The 16,035-nt window shown below is 42.6% G+C and overlaps 1 protein-coding gene across 1 annotated transcript in view; it reads left to right on the forward strand.

The window, feature by feature from the left end:
• Positions 1-16,035, forward strand: part of ERBB4 (erb-b2 receptor tyrosine kinase 4) — a 596,557-nt gene that overhangs the window by 570,866 nt on the left and 9,656 nt on the right. The window contains exons 24-25 of the mRNA XM_034065367.1: positions 853-950; positions 2,980-3,150. Of these exons, the coding sequence (XP_033921258.1) occupies positions 853-950; positions 2,980-3,150 (269 nt within the window). The remainder of the gene's footprint in view (positions 1-852; positions 951-2,979; positions 3,151-16,035) is intronic.

Below are 16,035 nucleotides of genomic sequence, written 5' to 3' on the forward strand. Positions count from 1 at the left end.
TAGGGTTGTTTTTCCTGTGTTTCCTTCTTCAGTTAAACAGCATGAAGGAGATAAGCCCTGTTTCATTTAGCCTTTCTAGCAAACGAGACCATGTTTTGGTAAGCTGCTGATAGCATCTTCCATTAGAAAAAGCTGACACTGAGATAAACTAGTTGCTGGTGGTAACTACCTATATTACTTCCTTGTTTTGCAGAAAGCATTAGCAGGGTTTGAAAATTGTTGTTCCTAACGAATAACATTACATTACACTTAGAGTGAAGGACAAAATAATCACCCTTACTCAATTAAAATAGCATCTAATGCCTTGTGTGAAGTCTGTTAGTGATGCAGACATGAGTTGCAGAATTACCTGAAAGGTGGAGGTGAGGTCAATAATCCTGTAGAGCTGTTGAACAGCTCTTTTTAATTTAAGTCATCTTGGAACAGTAGGTCGGTAGAATTAAGTATTTGGTGGTAACTTTGTAATAAACCTACTAGACTCAGATGAGATGATATTCATTATATTAGAGGTTAGACACATGCATAAGAAGACACAGTCAGAGCTGACAAACAAATGGGCAAGATAAACAGAGAAGGCATTGTTAGTGTCTCTGTTTTGGGAATGAGGAACAGGAGCTTAGAGCAAAGGAGACATCCATGCAGCATTGAACAGTCTAGTCTTCTCTGGCCAAGACCAGATGTTTTCTATTATAGAGTTATAGCTTTCCATTCTCCTGGGCTATTTATTGCATCTTTTCTTTAGGCCAGAGCTATCAAGGACATCAAGGACTTCAAGCCTGTGTGTTTTTAAAAACGGAATGATTTCTTCCCTTGACAATTAACTGCTTGCTTTATCATTTCATTTGTCCTCAGGCTGGATGATTGATGCTGACAGTCGACCAAAATTCAAGGAGCTGGCTGCTGAGTTCTCTAGAATGGCTCGAGACCCTCAGAGATACCTGGTCATTCAGGTAAGCAACTCTGCAACATCAGGGAAAAGAAACAAGACTTCTGTCAGCCAAACCTGACTGTTCAGGGAGTTGCCTTTGAATCTCTTAAGTTCAAGGTGGACTTACTTTAGACCAAGGACTTGCTTGATTCAATAATTGCTTAGGCTGACTCTCAGGGGATTATCCTGAAGAGATACTTTTCTGCACTGCTGAGATCATAAGAAAGTTTCTTTTCATAGCCTAAATGTAAAGGTTTCTTAGAAGACAGAGAATTGTGTCACATTGGTACCTCTCGTGCTAGAGAGGAGCTTCCCTCTGATCCTCTTTAGGCTGTACAGGCTCTGCAGTGCTTCACAAGTGGCAGTGCCAGTATAGCCATATCTGCTGACTGCACCTGGCTGGAGCCGTGTATGCCCTGAGTACAGCCACATGTGGAAATTTTTGCCCTTTCACTCCTACATTCTGCAAAAGCCTAGAGTTGTGTCTGTGTGGATTACAACTCAGACTCAAGCCACAGAAAATGAATATATCTTTTCGGTGAAGTTCTTTGATGGTCCCAAGGTGATGATGAAACACCAGACACCAAAGCATGGAAATAGTTTGATCCAGGTAATGATACTCTCATGCTATGTATCATGTTATATGTGCTCCATACCATGGACTACAGAGCAGAGATACATCCAGCTGGTCCTTAGCTCCACACTGACATAAAAATTCCTAGCTGAAGAGCCTCCAGAAGTACAGTCACTGTTATTTCATGTCTCCTGATTGCTTAGGGTCTAGTGCTAGTCTCAGTGTGTGGTATTTCATTACACTGGTTTCATTTCCCATCATGCTAACCTACTCATGATGTATTATTGCCCAATGTGAATGTACACTGCTCACCTTCAGCTTGGGGTGAAGTAAAATATATTTGAAATGTAAAATAGTAGCCAAGAGGATGTGTGGTGCACAAGGTAGAATTTCTGTTCCCCAATGTGATAAATGGTAAATTAAGCTCATACAAGTGATTCTGGAAAAATCAGTCTGATTAAACTGCTTAGTTAGGACATGTTTCCCTGTTCCAAATACATGTTCCATCCCTTTCTCTCCCCTGCCCTTTCCTCCTTTGTTGTATACTCTGGTGGGTATTTAATCCCATGACACTTCTCCAGTGATCCCTGCAGATGACATAGGCCATGTGTTTCCTGAGGAGAAACCAGGGTAACTCCATTGTACTGATATCTCTGACTCATGACTCCCCATTCCCCCCAGATGCAATCAAGAATGACAAGCTTGATGTTGAGCTTTTGAACTGGTCTGTATGCACCCCCTAGCACAACCATCTTTCCCTGCTGCATTCCATATGTGGCATAGTAATTCCTGCAGAGTGGGAGCCCATTTTTTTAGCCATGCAGTTAACTTTAGCATCATTTCTATGGGTTGTTATACGTTTGGGCATGGGTTGCTTTCTGTGATCTTTTGTAGCACCAAAGTGCAGTCCTGATTTGCCTCTCCAGCTTGTAGATGCTATTTCAGTAAAAACACATGTTGTTGCTGTTGTTCCCTGGTTTGATTTTTATTTCTTTCAGCTCTGTTAAATTCTGCAGAACTTTCCATATGGATGAGAGGGAAATTTACCCTCTAAGTCCCTAAAAATGCAAATAAAAACAAAGCAAATGCCCAGACACAGCAGTTTCCATGTTATTTCCCCTCTCTCCATCGAAGCCCAGATAGCCAAGATATTTCACAAAACACGTCAGGCCTTGAGAGAACTTGGGTCAGAAACTGAGCTTCTGTGGGGAAAAGAGAGAAGAAAGAATAAAAGCTTGATCACAAGAATGCCAAAAAATGGCTTAGTTGATTTATGCACTTACTCTCTTTCTGTCATCATATTCCCTGTAAGAAAAAAAATCAAAACAAATGATGTGGCTGTGGAACTTTAGAACAAATACAGCGCCATGTGTGGTCCCTGCGGCCTGGCTGTCAGAGCATGAGAAGGCTGAAGTTCCCCGTTTAGGAAATGATTTCATCTTTTGACCATTTTGTTCTCTCACTACAACCTATTTAGGGAGATGACCGTATGAAACTCCCAAGCCCAAATGACAGCAAGTTCTTCCAAAACCTTCTCGATGAGGAAGACCTGGAAGATATGATGGATGCTGAAGAGTATCTTGTCCCTCAAGCCTTCAACATCCCTCCTCCCATCTACACCTCCAGGACAAGAATTGATTCCAACAGGGTAAGAGAAAATGTCTCTGTCAGAAAATGCTGGTTATCTTAAAAGCACAGGTGGAGATTTAAGTACACTAATCAAACCCAGGCCAGAGTTGCCTTGGGAATTACAAGCTCCCATTGTAAAGAGAGTCACTATAAAAATGTTGTCACTGGGTTCCCTGTGCATTGTAGCTCAGTGAATTCTAAATTAATAGTTCAGCCTTGAGTGAACAAAGGCTGGAGTTGAACTGCCTGTCTTGAAAGCACAGCTGAGGCTTGTGAAGTCAAGCAGTGTTGTTTCTTAGTTGCGGACCATCCTGGCCAGGAAGTGCATAGCTCTGGTTCTCCCATCCCTGCAATCCTGTTGTCTTGACAGGGTTGGCACTGATGTAACTGAGAGCAGCTGGAATATAGAGATAATGCTGCTTTTGTGTCTGGAGCCAGATTTCGGACCCAGCCCCTTTTCCTCTCTGTATAAGATGCTTTCACAACCCTCCTTCACAAGCATGTGTTTTTCCTGAGCACTTCACAGATTTTAGCACTTTGTAACACCCCTGTCGAGGGCAGAAATGCTGGTCATTTTACAGGGGAGCTGAGGCACAGAGACTGCTCAGGAGGAATTCAGCTCACAGAATTCTAACCATCAAAAGGATAGTGGTATAATATAAGCTCTTCATCGAGACTTCAGTTCATGTTATCTGTAAAGAATGGGTGATTATAACTGTCTGCCTTGGACATTTACAGTTGGATAACTTATTTTCTGGAGGTGTCTTTCTCCACTGGCTAGGGGCATCTGTAGAGTAGTCCCAGACTTGTTGTTAGAGCTCTAGTGGTGACATGAGTTCAGGCTTGCAGAGATTGTTGTCACTCCTGAGCAGTGTGCCAGTAGCTCTGACCTCTGCCTGTTCCTGCGCTTGGCTCAGTCCTTTTAACAGACTAGGTGCTACCCCTTCTCACAAAGCTAAGAGCTGGTGAAATGAATTATGAGTGCGAGGACATTCTCACAAGTATCGGTTGTATTTAGTAATTAGGGTCCTTCTTGTTTCTTTGTTTTCTCTCCATGCTCCTTTTAGTGGAAAATCCCATTTTAAATACTAAGTGGAGTGTCATTGAAATATTGGTGTTTATTCCTCATGGTTTAGAAACCTTAGTTGGGATTTTTTCCTTAGTAATTCCAAATTCATAACCTGGCTGAACTGATGATACAATGTGAAGCAGGGAAGAGGTAAGCAAAGCAGCTGAGAGTGTGTAAACTGAGTCACTATTCATGATCTAAACACATGCTGCACGTTCCTCTGCCTCTCCTGAGTAAATCTGTGCTTTTCTGGAATAAGAAAGATAAAATGTGATCTTAAATCATATCCAGACAGTTCATAAGGGAATTGCTACTATTTCAAAATGTAAGGAGGCTGGAAAGATCTTTAGAAGAGGCTGGGTTGTAGTCCCACTGGTTAGGCTGCAGTCACATAGCATTTCTCCTGCACTGAAGGGCAATGAAGGAGGGGATGATGCACAGTTTAGCAATAAGGAAGAAACTTCCTCTTTGTGACACAAGAGTTACTTTCCAGTGTTGATGTTGATCTGAAATAAGTGAGATTTACTCCTAGCTGTCTCTGGGGAGGTTCTGTTTCCTTTGCTTTGAACTTCTGAGCAAGAAAGGAAATGGAAATAGTTACCTTTGAAAGGTGCTTGCGGTCACACTGATGTAAATCACTGTAGTGAAGCTTTACTAATGGAATATTGCCACTTACACCAACATAGGGTTGAGAGAGCAGAGTCAGACCCATAAGGTTTGCTATATTCATCTCACACCCATGTTTGCTAGACACACTGCAGCACATTTGGAGGAGAAAGGATCAGCAGGATAATGTACTTGCTTTTTCAGCAGTTCCTTTTGCCCCTGGTCTGTAGTGCCAGCCAAGCAGAGTCGTCAGTAGAGCTGAGGGAATTAATTCCAACCAAAATCCTAGAGTAAATATTCCAAAAGGGTTGTGTAAATGGTGCTGTTTGGGCAGCCAGTGTGCTCACTGGGATATTCATGGAAAGCAAACACATTTTTTATTATTATTATTATAATATTGAAAACTCTACCTTTCTCACAGCCTTTGCCTAACTTTGAGCCACACTGATCAGCTACTTGCGCATGTGTGATCCCCTTGAAGTCAGTAAGGCTGCAGGAAGAGACCCGGTGCCTTTATTTTTGCGACACAGAGAGTTTCTATCACATTCTTGATGTGAAGTCTCCTCACTGCAGCTCACAATTTCCTGTCTTGGTTTGAGACTGTGATCTTGGACCACTAAAGTCAGTGGGAGCTTTGCTTTGCAATTCAATTTAATGACAGCAGGAAGACTGGATTCTTCTTTCAGTAACTCCTACTGCTGGGAAGTTTTTCTCTGGCATCATACAGCAATCTAACACTTAAACAAATCTGGAACTACCCTTTGCCAAAAGTTTTCACATTCTGAGCCAAGTTGTCTGACACAGGTAACCTCAAAGAGGGCAGGTGGGGGGAAAGCAAGCTTGCATCCAGCGTGGTATTTTTGCACATCTTTATAGGGTTTTTCTTCACTGTAGGAACCTCTTTATAGAGGGGGAATTTCTAAGGCCGAAAGAAGAGATAGACAAAGGAATTGCCATTGAGAAAACAGATGATTTTTAATAGCACTTGCTTTAGAAATTTAGAAATAGGAGATTGACTCCTGTCCATACAGGATTATTTTGTAGTAGAACATTGATGCTTCTCCAGCATCTCAGATTAGCTCCAGTCTCAGCTTTGCTAATTCTGCATCTCCTACCTGTACTGCTAGTACTGCTGTAGAGGTGATTACATCTGGATTGCAGAAATGCCACAGCACTGTGTTGCTGGAAGAGCTTGGAGTCGAGTTGAAAGCCACATCGCATCTTAGCACTCCTGGTTTCCTTTGCAGAGAGGTTTATTCTGAATGTAGTACATTTGTTTCCTCTTTGTGCAGAAAGCTACATACTTGTCATGTTTTTCTGAAGCACTCAGGTTCTTGGTACATTAACAATTCTTCCAGTGAAGATTCATGTTGATTTAAAACCAAACACATAGTAGCTCCTTTAAGGTAATAGTGCATCTGCTGTGTATAGCTCAGTACAGATGGATGTTAGCTACAAGAATCACACAGAATTGAAATGCTGTCAGAGCTCTCTATCTGCAGTTGTCTGATTCTGTGTGTTTCTTTTGGAAAGTTAGTGATTTATGCTTGTTTTCTGTAGTGACTATTAATATTATACGAACTCATCATGGTGCTGCTGCAGCCGTAGATGCCAAATGAATTGATCCAGCTTAAGTAGTTTGTGTTCACTGTGTCTGGGAAATTAAATTTTATGGGGACATTGACAGCCAGTTTGGTGAAGGAAAATAGACATGAGCTACATGATCTTCATGTCGTTTTCAGAGATCAGATGAAAGATATTGTGTTTCCCATCTTAGTTGTTCTGATTGTAGTTTAGTGAGAGTCAGTTACGTGATGGCAAGGTACTGTACTCCTTTTCTGGGTGCGCTGCACTGACAGCTTTAGTTCAGCATTCCAGCAGTACAGGAATCCCCAGGAAGAAAGCAAGGAGATTGTGGCCCTCCTCACCCTTAGGTTTTCAAGTCAGAGAATTAAGGAAGAGCAAGAGCTTTTACTTTCTAAAGCAAGCTCTGAAGTTTCTCCAGGGTGACCTCTGAATCCTTGCAGCTTGTTGCCTGTGAAAGGCACCACTGGATGAGTTTTGCAAAAAACTCTTCCTTCTCCCTCCTATGTGAAGAAAAGCTATTTGGATATGAATTAATAGCACAGACCTACCATTAATTCATATCCAATAGCACAGAACTTTGCAGCCTATTAAGGCTGGAAAGGGGAAAGGCTTCTGGGGAGTTTCCAGCTCCCCAGGAAGTGTGACATCCTGCTTCTTCCAGGGATTACTGAGATTGATGAAGCTGCAAGGCTCAGACACTGCTTCAGCATTTCCATCTTACCCACACTGGCTACTAGCATATCTTTCGGACTTGTGCTACCAGAAGCAAAAGCCTGCACATGCTCTAGCCCCTAACAGTGGCCTCTGTTATGAAGTCCAGACTGTGATAGATTGAGCTTTTAAATAAAAATTAACATCCTAAGCTAAATTGAATTCTTTCATTGCATCTGAACCTCTTCAGCTGCAATTTCAGCTCTTCAGCTTTTTCCAGCTTTTCTTTTCCATTGTCTAGAGATATTATAGAAATATGGAGTTTTAGAAGCTCTGTGCTTCTGAGAGATAAGCTGAATCCTCAGCAGTGTTTCTATGAGCACAGGACCCCAGCTAGAGCTTGAGTGTCCTCTGTTCCACCATTAGATGATTCATTCAGGTATTTGTAATGAGTATTGTCCTGTGTGCACAGAGATAGTACTAATACAGAAAGCATTCTGTGTAGCCCATGATGCTTTTTGCTTTAAATCCTTGGCTAATTCCTGCTGAAAACCATCTATACTGTTTATTACTTGCTGATCCTGTCCCTGCAATTTTATTCCATATGCTACAAACATGAAAGCACATGCCAACCCTGCAATTAAATATGAAGCTATTTCTTTTCAGAGGTGTCTAATTCATATGTCCAGGGAGATGTTTCTACTTGGCTAAAGCAGACTCTGGCACACCAAAAGCCAGTTTTAAATACCCTGAGTGGTATCTGGTATGCCACTGCAGCAGTCCTAGTGTGTCATTAGGTCTGGTAGTGTTTTATGGCTCAACATCTGTATATGTCTGTGTGTAAAAAGATTATTCCAGAGAGAAGCCAGGAAAGAAGTTATCTTCATGATTCATTTGTTCTGGATTCTAAATATGAAAGGTAGCCATTTTCAAATCACAAGATTACAAGGGAGATTGTTGTTAATGGTTTCCAGATGTGTTTCACATCAGCACGGCATCTTTTTATCATGGACAACAGGGACAGTTCAACTAGTGGATTGACTACTAGAATTAAGTGACTTTCATTAGATTAAACTAACAGAGCTGAATTTCTTGGGCACCTGCAGTGCTTCAGTGGTGGAAGATCTGACCTGATGTCTGAGTGCTTTACATACTGAAATACCACAGACTTGGAAAGTGGTGGACTGCAAGTGCTGCTGCCTTCAGATACAGCTGGAAGGAGGGATTTTGGAGAGCAATCACAATTTGAAGGGGCACTTCCCAGTCTGTCAGCACAGCTGAGCTGGTGATGTGAGCTACTGTCATTGCAGGTGGGGAGAGCTAGCAGTTGATTATAGCATCCTTTCCTCTTGGGAAAGAAAGTGGCAGGAGGGAATCATGATTTGTCCATGATTCTCCTTATGACCAGGGCTTTAGTAGCAGTCAGTGCCTTACTGGTCCACATTTCTTTTTCTGTGAGAAAAGGCAGTTAACTGTTCCTGTCCAAGCTCTCAAGCTAAGTTATTCCTCCAGGTGTGTCCTGGCCATGTGGGGCTGATGGCAGTAAAACTACTTCCATCCTAAAGTCAATAGATAGTTTGTGTGAAGAGATATCAAGGCTAGATGGAACCATTGCAAGCATTTTGTCTATTTTTGTGGCATAACTTAGGCCAGAGTCTCTTGTCTCTTCATTCCTGCATCAGGTGCAGAAATTCTGTGTGAGGTGGAGTTTTTGTTTTAGAAAGGCTGTCTTGATTGTATCAGGTAGGATGGAAAATTCATCACGGTGTAGAGAAGTCTTACTGGGCAGTTAATACTGACTCTTTAGCAGGGTTTGGATCCTATTGCAATCTGCCTTGCTCTTTTTCTGTGCTAGGTTAAGAAAGTGCCAGTTATTAGAAGTTTCTTCTGTTTAAGGAGCTGAGTAGGATAGTACCATTTGCACGTGTTTGTGTTAAAGGACAACACCAGTGAGTCCTTCTTATTTGGCTCATTTGTGGTGCTTGCCACTCCCTCTGCTTTCACTATATCTTCCCTAAAATAATATGACAAAATCTTGCCTTAAATTTGATGCTTACTACTTGCTGTGTACGGATTATTCATCAGGGACTGTAGTGATAGGACAAGGTGTAATGGGTTAAAACTTAAACAGGGGAAGTTTAGATTGGATATAAGGAAGAAATTCTTTACTGTTAGGGTGGTGAGGTACTGGAATGGGTTGCCCAGGGAAGTTGTGAATGCTCCATCCCTGGTGGTGTTCAAGGCCAAGCTGGACGAAGCCTTGGGTGATATGGTTTAGTGTGAGGTGTCCCTGCCCATGGCAGGGGGTTGGAACTAGATGGTCTTAAGGTCCCTTCCAACCCTAACTATTCTATGATTCTGCTGCAGTCTGTCAGGTTGTGGAATTTTTTATTTATTTCTGTCCCATTTCTTTAATTCCTTCTCCTTAAAAGGTGATTCTAAAATTTCTTAGTAGTTATTTTTTTGCCTTTCTTCTCAGCTCTGTCACTTCCTCATGCAAGTGTTGCAATGAAATCTCCAATGCCAGAACAGATGAACTTGTTAATTAACTACACATTGTATCAAAGCATTTCATAACATTTCAGAAGATTACGTTGACACCAATTCTATATGAGCTCTCTTGCTTCTTGAGAAACTGCTGGGTTAGTTAAGAAAGTTTGTATGAATGCATTCCGTATGCCTTTCATTAAATGCTGTTTTGTGTGTTTTCCTAGTACAGCGTATGGTGTACCAGATACTGCAGCTGCTGCCATCAAACCTTTAGGGTAGTTCTAGAAGCTCCACCAAGCTCTCTTTCAAAGTCCTATTTTCTGCTTCCCTAAGTTGTAATGACATCCTGGTGGTAGGAGGCTCCTGTCTGTTCTGCTCTGCCTGTTACATTAAGCACTTCTCAGTAGCTGTTAGTGTTTTGATGGTGTCTAGTCGACCATCACAAATATTTTACCTACTGCAGCTTTTCTCTTCTGGGAAATTCCTCTGTATCCATTTCCAGTCTTTGTTGGAAGCGTAGATAGTACAAGACCATGTTTGTCCATGCAAAGCAGGGGGTGAACCCAGACTGATACCAGTCAGCCCGATTTCATTGCTGAATGAAGGTGAAGGAAGCGGTAAGAATAAATACATGGTAAAATACATTAGATGGAAGATTATTTCAGTCTTAATAATTTACATGAAAAAGGAAAGCTTCTCACAAAATATGTAGATTTAGAATATGAGTATTTAAATGCCTCTTTAAAATGTGCCAAGTTTGCCAGAGGAGAAGGGAAAAGAATTCACATGAAGGACTCAAACAGAATAGATGATGCCTGGCTCTTCACAGAGAATTCTTTGAAAGTGCTTTGTGGCAATTAGTTTCTTGCTTTGCAACCAGGCCAGCTGAAATCAGTGGTATTTCCCAAGGAGTAAGCCCTTCTCAGCCTGAATAGATTATAGGGACCAACTTGTCAAATTGCCTCATGGTTTTGCAGGTCAAGTGCTTTAAAACAGCATTAACTGGTTTCTGTCACATTTAGGCTCCTGAATTCAGGCGTATTGATTTCATCAGACTTCCCAAAAGTGTTGGATGGCATTTTTGTTTCTACAGATTTAATATATATTTAATAACAAATCACAGCACTTCCTGGTGAGACCTAGTGTGAGTTAACACTCAGAGGAATCAGCGGAAGAGACTGTAGCTGTATATTGCTTCAAACTTTAATGCGTGACATGTAAATTTATTGAGCTTTAATATAAACTGGTTTAAAATCAGGCAGCACCTGCTTAATCCATGAATAGCTGCTGGCTGTATTAACAGTCAAGAGAGCTCACAGCTGATCCATTTTCTTTTCTCTCCTGAAAGGAAAAAAAGTCAATAGATATAAAGAGAGCAAGTAATAAATATTTCTACACTGCACTGATGAGGCATTCTTGGAAAACAGCAAGCTAAACAACTCTACATAATTAGGAGATGGAAAAGTGGACTAAGAGTCAGGAAATAATTATGAGAGCTGGGAGAAATATTTCCTTCAGTGACTGGATGTGAAGCAGAAATAGTTAGTGAAAAACACCCGTTTCTGAGCAGTCCTGTTTGTGAATTTCCTTAAAGTAATAAAAGCACCTGAAGGTACAAGGGGGGGTGATTTGGAAATGCACCAAGGAGCTGTCATTTAAACACCTGCCAGCCCACAGCAGTTGGGGCTCCTGAGCCAGAGAGTGCCATCTACATGTAGGTCTGTGGTGATAATGCTTAGAGAGTAAGGTAGCAGGGGGACCTTGGAGCATCCTGTGCCAAATGCTGTACTTCCTAAACATCCATGCGATGGGGATAAATGCCAGCACAGCCTAAAATGCCCTTTGTTAGCCAGAGCAAAGAATCTGTCTGTCTTGATAAATGCTGCGGTAGGGGATGGGGAAAAAAACCTCAAAGCTATAAAAAGACTCTCCAAAAGATGCGGTGGGGAGAAGTGGGAGGAGGCACAGATGAGTTTAGATTTAGAATGTTAAAAAATGATTATTTTATCCAAATCAGCTGGATGGTTATTTCTTTTAGTGTATTATTGCCACCAGAACCTCAGCCCTGCTCTAAATCAACTCAGCATTTCATCAAGAAGCCTATTCTTTGCTATAAGAGACCAAGAGTGCACAATTATGGGTTTCTTTTCCCCCTTGCATAATAAAATTGGGAGATTATCATCAAGTTTCTATTCAGATTTTAGGAAGGCTTTTTTATTTTATTTTTAAAACCCCTCTTTGTCTGTAAGAGCTCCCTGTTCAGGCCAGCATGCTGTAATGATTACTGCTGTAAAGGCTTCAGTGGAGATGTGCTCTATTTCATTCTCAATGAGGGTTGATGGCATTTTGAGAGGCTCAGAATATCCTTTGATTACTGTATAAAACAGACTGGGGAAGATGGCAATGCAGCGTGTGGCATAGGAGGGGGCTGCTGCGCCCAGTATTGCTCATCAACTTTCTTTTGTGCCTTTTTCTTTCTGTCTGCTGTGTCTCCATCACAAATCATGGCCATGTTGTGGCTTTGGTCCCATTCCGCATCCTTTGCCTTGTTTTGGGATTTAAAGCTTGAGGTTTGTACAGAAAAGGAACTGCTGCTGCTCCTGTATTCTGGACAGATGCTACAGCATATGAGCAGGAGCAGCACCTTGACCCTTTTCTCCCGTGGGGAATTGTTACAGTAGCTAGGAAATGGCATTTGTCTCTTCCAAACTATGGGAAATTGGCACAGTGTTAGAAGGTGCCATTTACTGTAAAATGTCTTTGGAGAGTATATTAAAAAAGCAGTGACAGAAAGCTAGTCATAGGTGACAGGAAGGATATGGGAGTAAGGAGATTGAAAGGGACAGACAGACACATGCAAGCTTTCTTCCTGCTCTTCTGTGTGTGTGACATGCACAGTGCATTAATACAAAATAGTAGGGAAAATGAATTCTTATATCCTCTTTTTTTGTGTCTTGCCTCGGTGAGATTGTGCCAGCTGAAGTCTGTTTGCTGGCTGCCAGAGGTTGGATGGGAGAAGGTTTCTGAAGTCTAAAGGATAGGGAAGTTTCTAGGGAGAGTTTTTGATGCTGTGCAGCAGGAGAATGCTTTCATTCCCAGCCCAGGTATAGGGGATGAGTCTATGGAAAAGCATTTCACCGATGCTTCCCTGTCAGAGCAGCTGGATCCTGAGTTTTGTGGCTACACTGTGCATCTCTTCACAGGTTATTTTCATTGGTCATCTTGTAATCTTTGACTCCTCTGCTTGATGAAGTGTTAAACTGAAAATCTATCTTGTGTGTAATTTCCTATACTACTGTGCCAAGACTGTTAGGCATGTTTTGTTTGCAATATGTGCCATTTCACTGTTCATGGTCTCCTAGAAGGCTGCATTCAGATTTGGGTATCCCACTGCATATGGGAGTTTATAAGTTGGAAAACAGAGAGCAGTTAGGAGGGAAAACTGTGCCAGAGAGGTTTAAATGACTCATCTGGAGCTGTGAAGTACGTCAGTACTGATGTGAACCCAGGTCACCAGTGAAACATCCATATGGATTTTGAGCAATTTCAGAGATGTCTTAACCCCACCATACTGCCAGGACGTGACCCAGCACATCCAGATGATAAGAGGCAGCCTGCGTGAACTGAGTTAGAGCTCAGGCCACCTGCAAATCTTGCCTTTTTGCTGACAATGACCAGGAAAGACTTACTCCTTTATTCATCTTTTTTCCCCTCACTGATTAAAATGGATGTCTTGTGTCTTGATTGTGGAAGGAGCAGTCATCAGAGACTGGAGCAAACACAGGATGGTGCTTACATTCTCTTCTGCACTTGTGTACCAGCATTAGTTCCAGTATGAGGTAATGCTGGAAAAGAGACTGGGACCTCCTAATTTCCAATAAAGATTCATTGATCCCCAATGGAACTTTACAACCACTGACCTAAGGTCATTGTAAATTGTTGCAGAGCTGCTGTCCACAACCTGTGTATATTATTCCTACCTTTATTTTTTGTTGTAGAATAATAGGCTCCCCTTTCCTCTCACTGGAAAACATATGTCCTGCTCCATTAACTCAGGTGGGCCACATTGCTGTTTGAGTGACTGAAATTAGCGATGTAAGAAACAGACACACACATTTTAGAGGAAGAGTGCACAAGGAATGCCAGACCTTTGTCAGGTGCCGTGTGCTGGAGGAACAGATGCTCTTTAACTGTAATGGCTGAGAGGGGGTCTAATCCTTTCTTTTTCTCTATGGCCCTGCTCTGAGCAAGGGCTAGGACCAGAAGTCTCCAGAGGTCTGCAAAGCCTTCTAGCTAGTACTATACAAACACTATTTCATTTCTGTTTAACATTACACAGTGATCTCATGGCACATGGTTTTTCTTTCCTTTGATTTTTGCTTCAGACATGTTTGCTGTGGGCTTTCTGAAGCAAGGCAGAGTAAGCTGTTAGTTCTGTGGTCAGAGGGAAGCAAGTCTGCTCCTGAGCAGGGGTGGCTGCTCTCCTGGGGTGGTCTTTCCTGTTTGAATTTCAGTTCAGATCAGTTGTAAATTCCAGGCTGCTCCTTTGAAACATAGCTGGAGTTTGCTCAGGGCTGGTGGGACAGCTCTGTGCTGTGTGCTCTGCCTGCAGCCTCACCAGAGCATCCCAAACAGATCCACTTGCATAAATCAGCTGTCCTTCTTCCTAGAGAACTGCTGAAATCCTGGTGCTTGTAGCAAGACATGCTTGGCCTGGAATGCTAGGAGACTCCAGCCTGGATACTGCCTTAGTTTTAAATCAATTAAACAGTTTCTAGGGGATGGGGGAAAGTGAGTAATTTCTGGTGGGGGCACACATTCCAGGACTGAACTGGCACAAAGAAATGTTGCAGAGCTTGATCAGGACAGATAATCACTGAGCTGCCTGAAGAATGGACAATGAAATGCCCCTGTGAGATCCTGTGAGGAGGATCCCAGTGAGAAGGTGGGAGTGATGCTTACTCCTGCTTTGTGGTTTGGTGCTTTTTGCATATGAGGATAGAAAGAGAGTGAAAGGGAATGGTGTTTTTGTGCAGATAGGAGCAGTGTCAGAGTGGGTTGAAATGTGTGTGTGTACGTTGATATTGGCAGAACCTTGCCTTTAGTAAGGAAAAATCTTTCAGTCCCATGCACTTAGGCTGCTTAAGAACAAGAAACACTACTAATTATGCAATCCTGTCAAATACATGTCCACATCGTGGTGGGTGGCAAGGAAAGGAGCTCTGCAGCAGTGAGGGTGCTGCTGGGAGGCTGTGCTAGCAACCAAAGCACGGGGGTACCAGATCACTGATTTTCTTTTTGGTGATAGTGCTGTATCACCCATAGCTTGACAGCAGCATCACATCACTGAGTACCTTCAGTATTGCTTCTACCTCTCATCTGCTGCAGGTGCAGCTCTGAAGGCAGTTTCAGCTGTAGTGCAGGCAGGAGGAGTAACACAGCCTTGGGTGCCATACTCCAGGCATGACACCAGACTGAAATGAAAAGAAACAAGGCAGAGGCATATTCACACAATTACAGAAATACAAGCAGCAGGACTCAACAAGGTTTTGATTTCATTACAGTTTAGCATGCAGCCAGAAAATATTATGTCCCTACTATAAAGGAGGAGATATTTACCTTTGGGAGATTTTAGAAGCAAGGAATTGGAAAATGAAATTAATGAATAGAAAGCAATAACACAAGCCAATATTCACAAAAGTGTTATTTACCTCTCTTTTATCAAGGCTCATTTTACACAAATGTTAGCAGTTATAATAACTGATATGTCACTGGTATTTAATACCAAAGGGCCTCTAAAAAGGCTTCAGGGGACATTTGCTTGTTTTGCAGAAGCAATCCAGCAGATTCCTAGAATGCATTGATGAAAACTTCATTCTCCAAGTGACAGAGGAACTAGCAGGGAGGGAGGGCTATGCTGGACACTGTTCTCACCAACCCGGAAGGGCCAGTGGGGAATGTGAAGCTCAAGGGCAGCCTGGCTGCAGTGACCATGAAATGGTGGAGTTTGAGATCCTCAGGGGCAATGAGCAGGCTGCACAGGAAGCTTACTGCCCTGGGGGGAAGAGGGCCCCAAGAAAGCTGGTTAATACTCAGGGGTTACCTCCTCCAGGCTCACAAGTGATGCATCCCAGCAAAGAGGAAGTCAGGCAAAAGCCCCAGCAGCGTGAGCAGCAGCTCTGCTCTGGGGAGAACCCCCCAGGCTGAGAGAGCTGGGCTGGGGCAGCCTGGAGAAGAGAAGGCTCCAGAGAGACCTTAGAGAAGCCTTTCAGTACCTGAAGGAGGTGGCAAGACAAGGGGGAATGGTTTTAAGCTGAGAGAGGGGAGATGGAGATGAGCTCTTAGGCAGAAATTCTCCCCTGTGAGGGTGCTGAGGCTCTGGCACAGGGTGCCCAGAGAAGCTGTGGCTGCCCCATCCCTGGCAGTGTTCAAGGCCGCATTTGAGGGTTTGGGATTAGATTATCTTTAAGGTCTCTTCCAATTCCAACCATTCTATGATTC

Source organism: Melopsittacus undulatus, chromosome 8, assembly GCF_012275295.1.
Source record: "Melopsittacus undulatus isolate bMelUnd1 chromosome 8, bMelUnd1.mat.Z, whole genome shotgun sequence".
NCBI classification, from domain to species: Eukaryota; Metazoa; Chordata; class Aves; order Psittaciformes; family Psittaculidae; genus Melopsittacus; species Melopsittacus undulatus.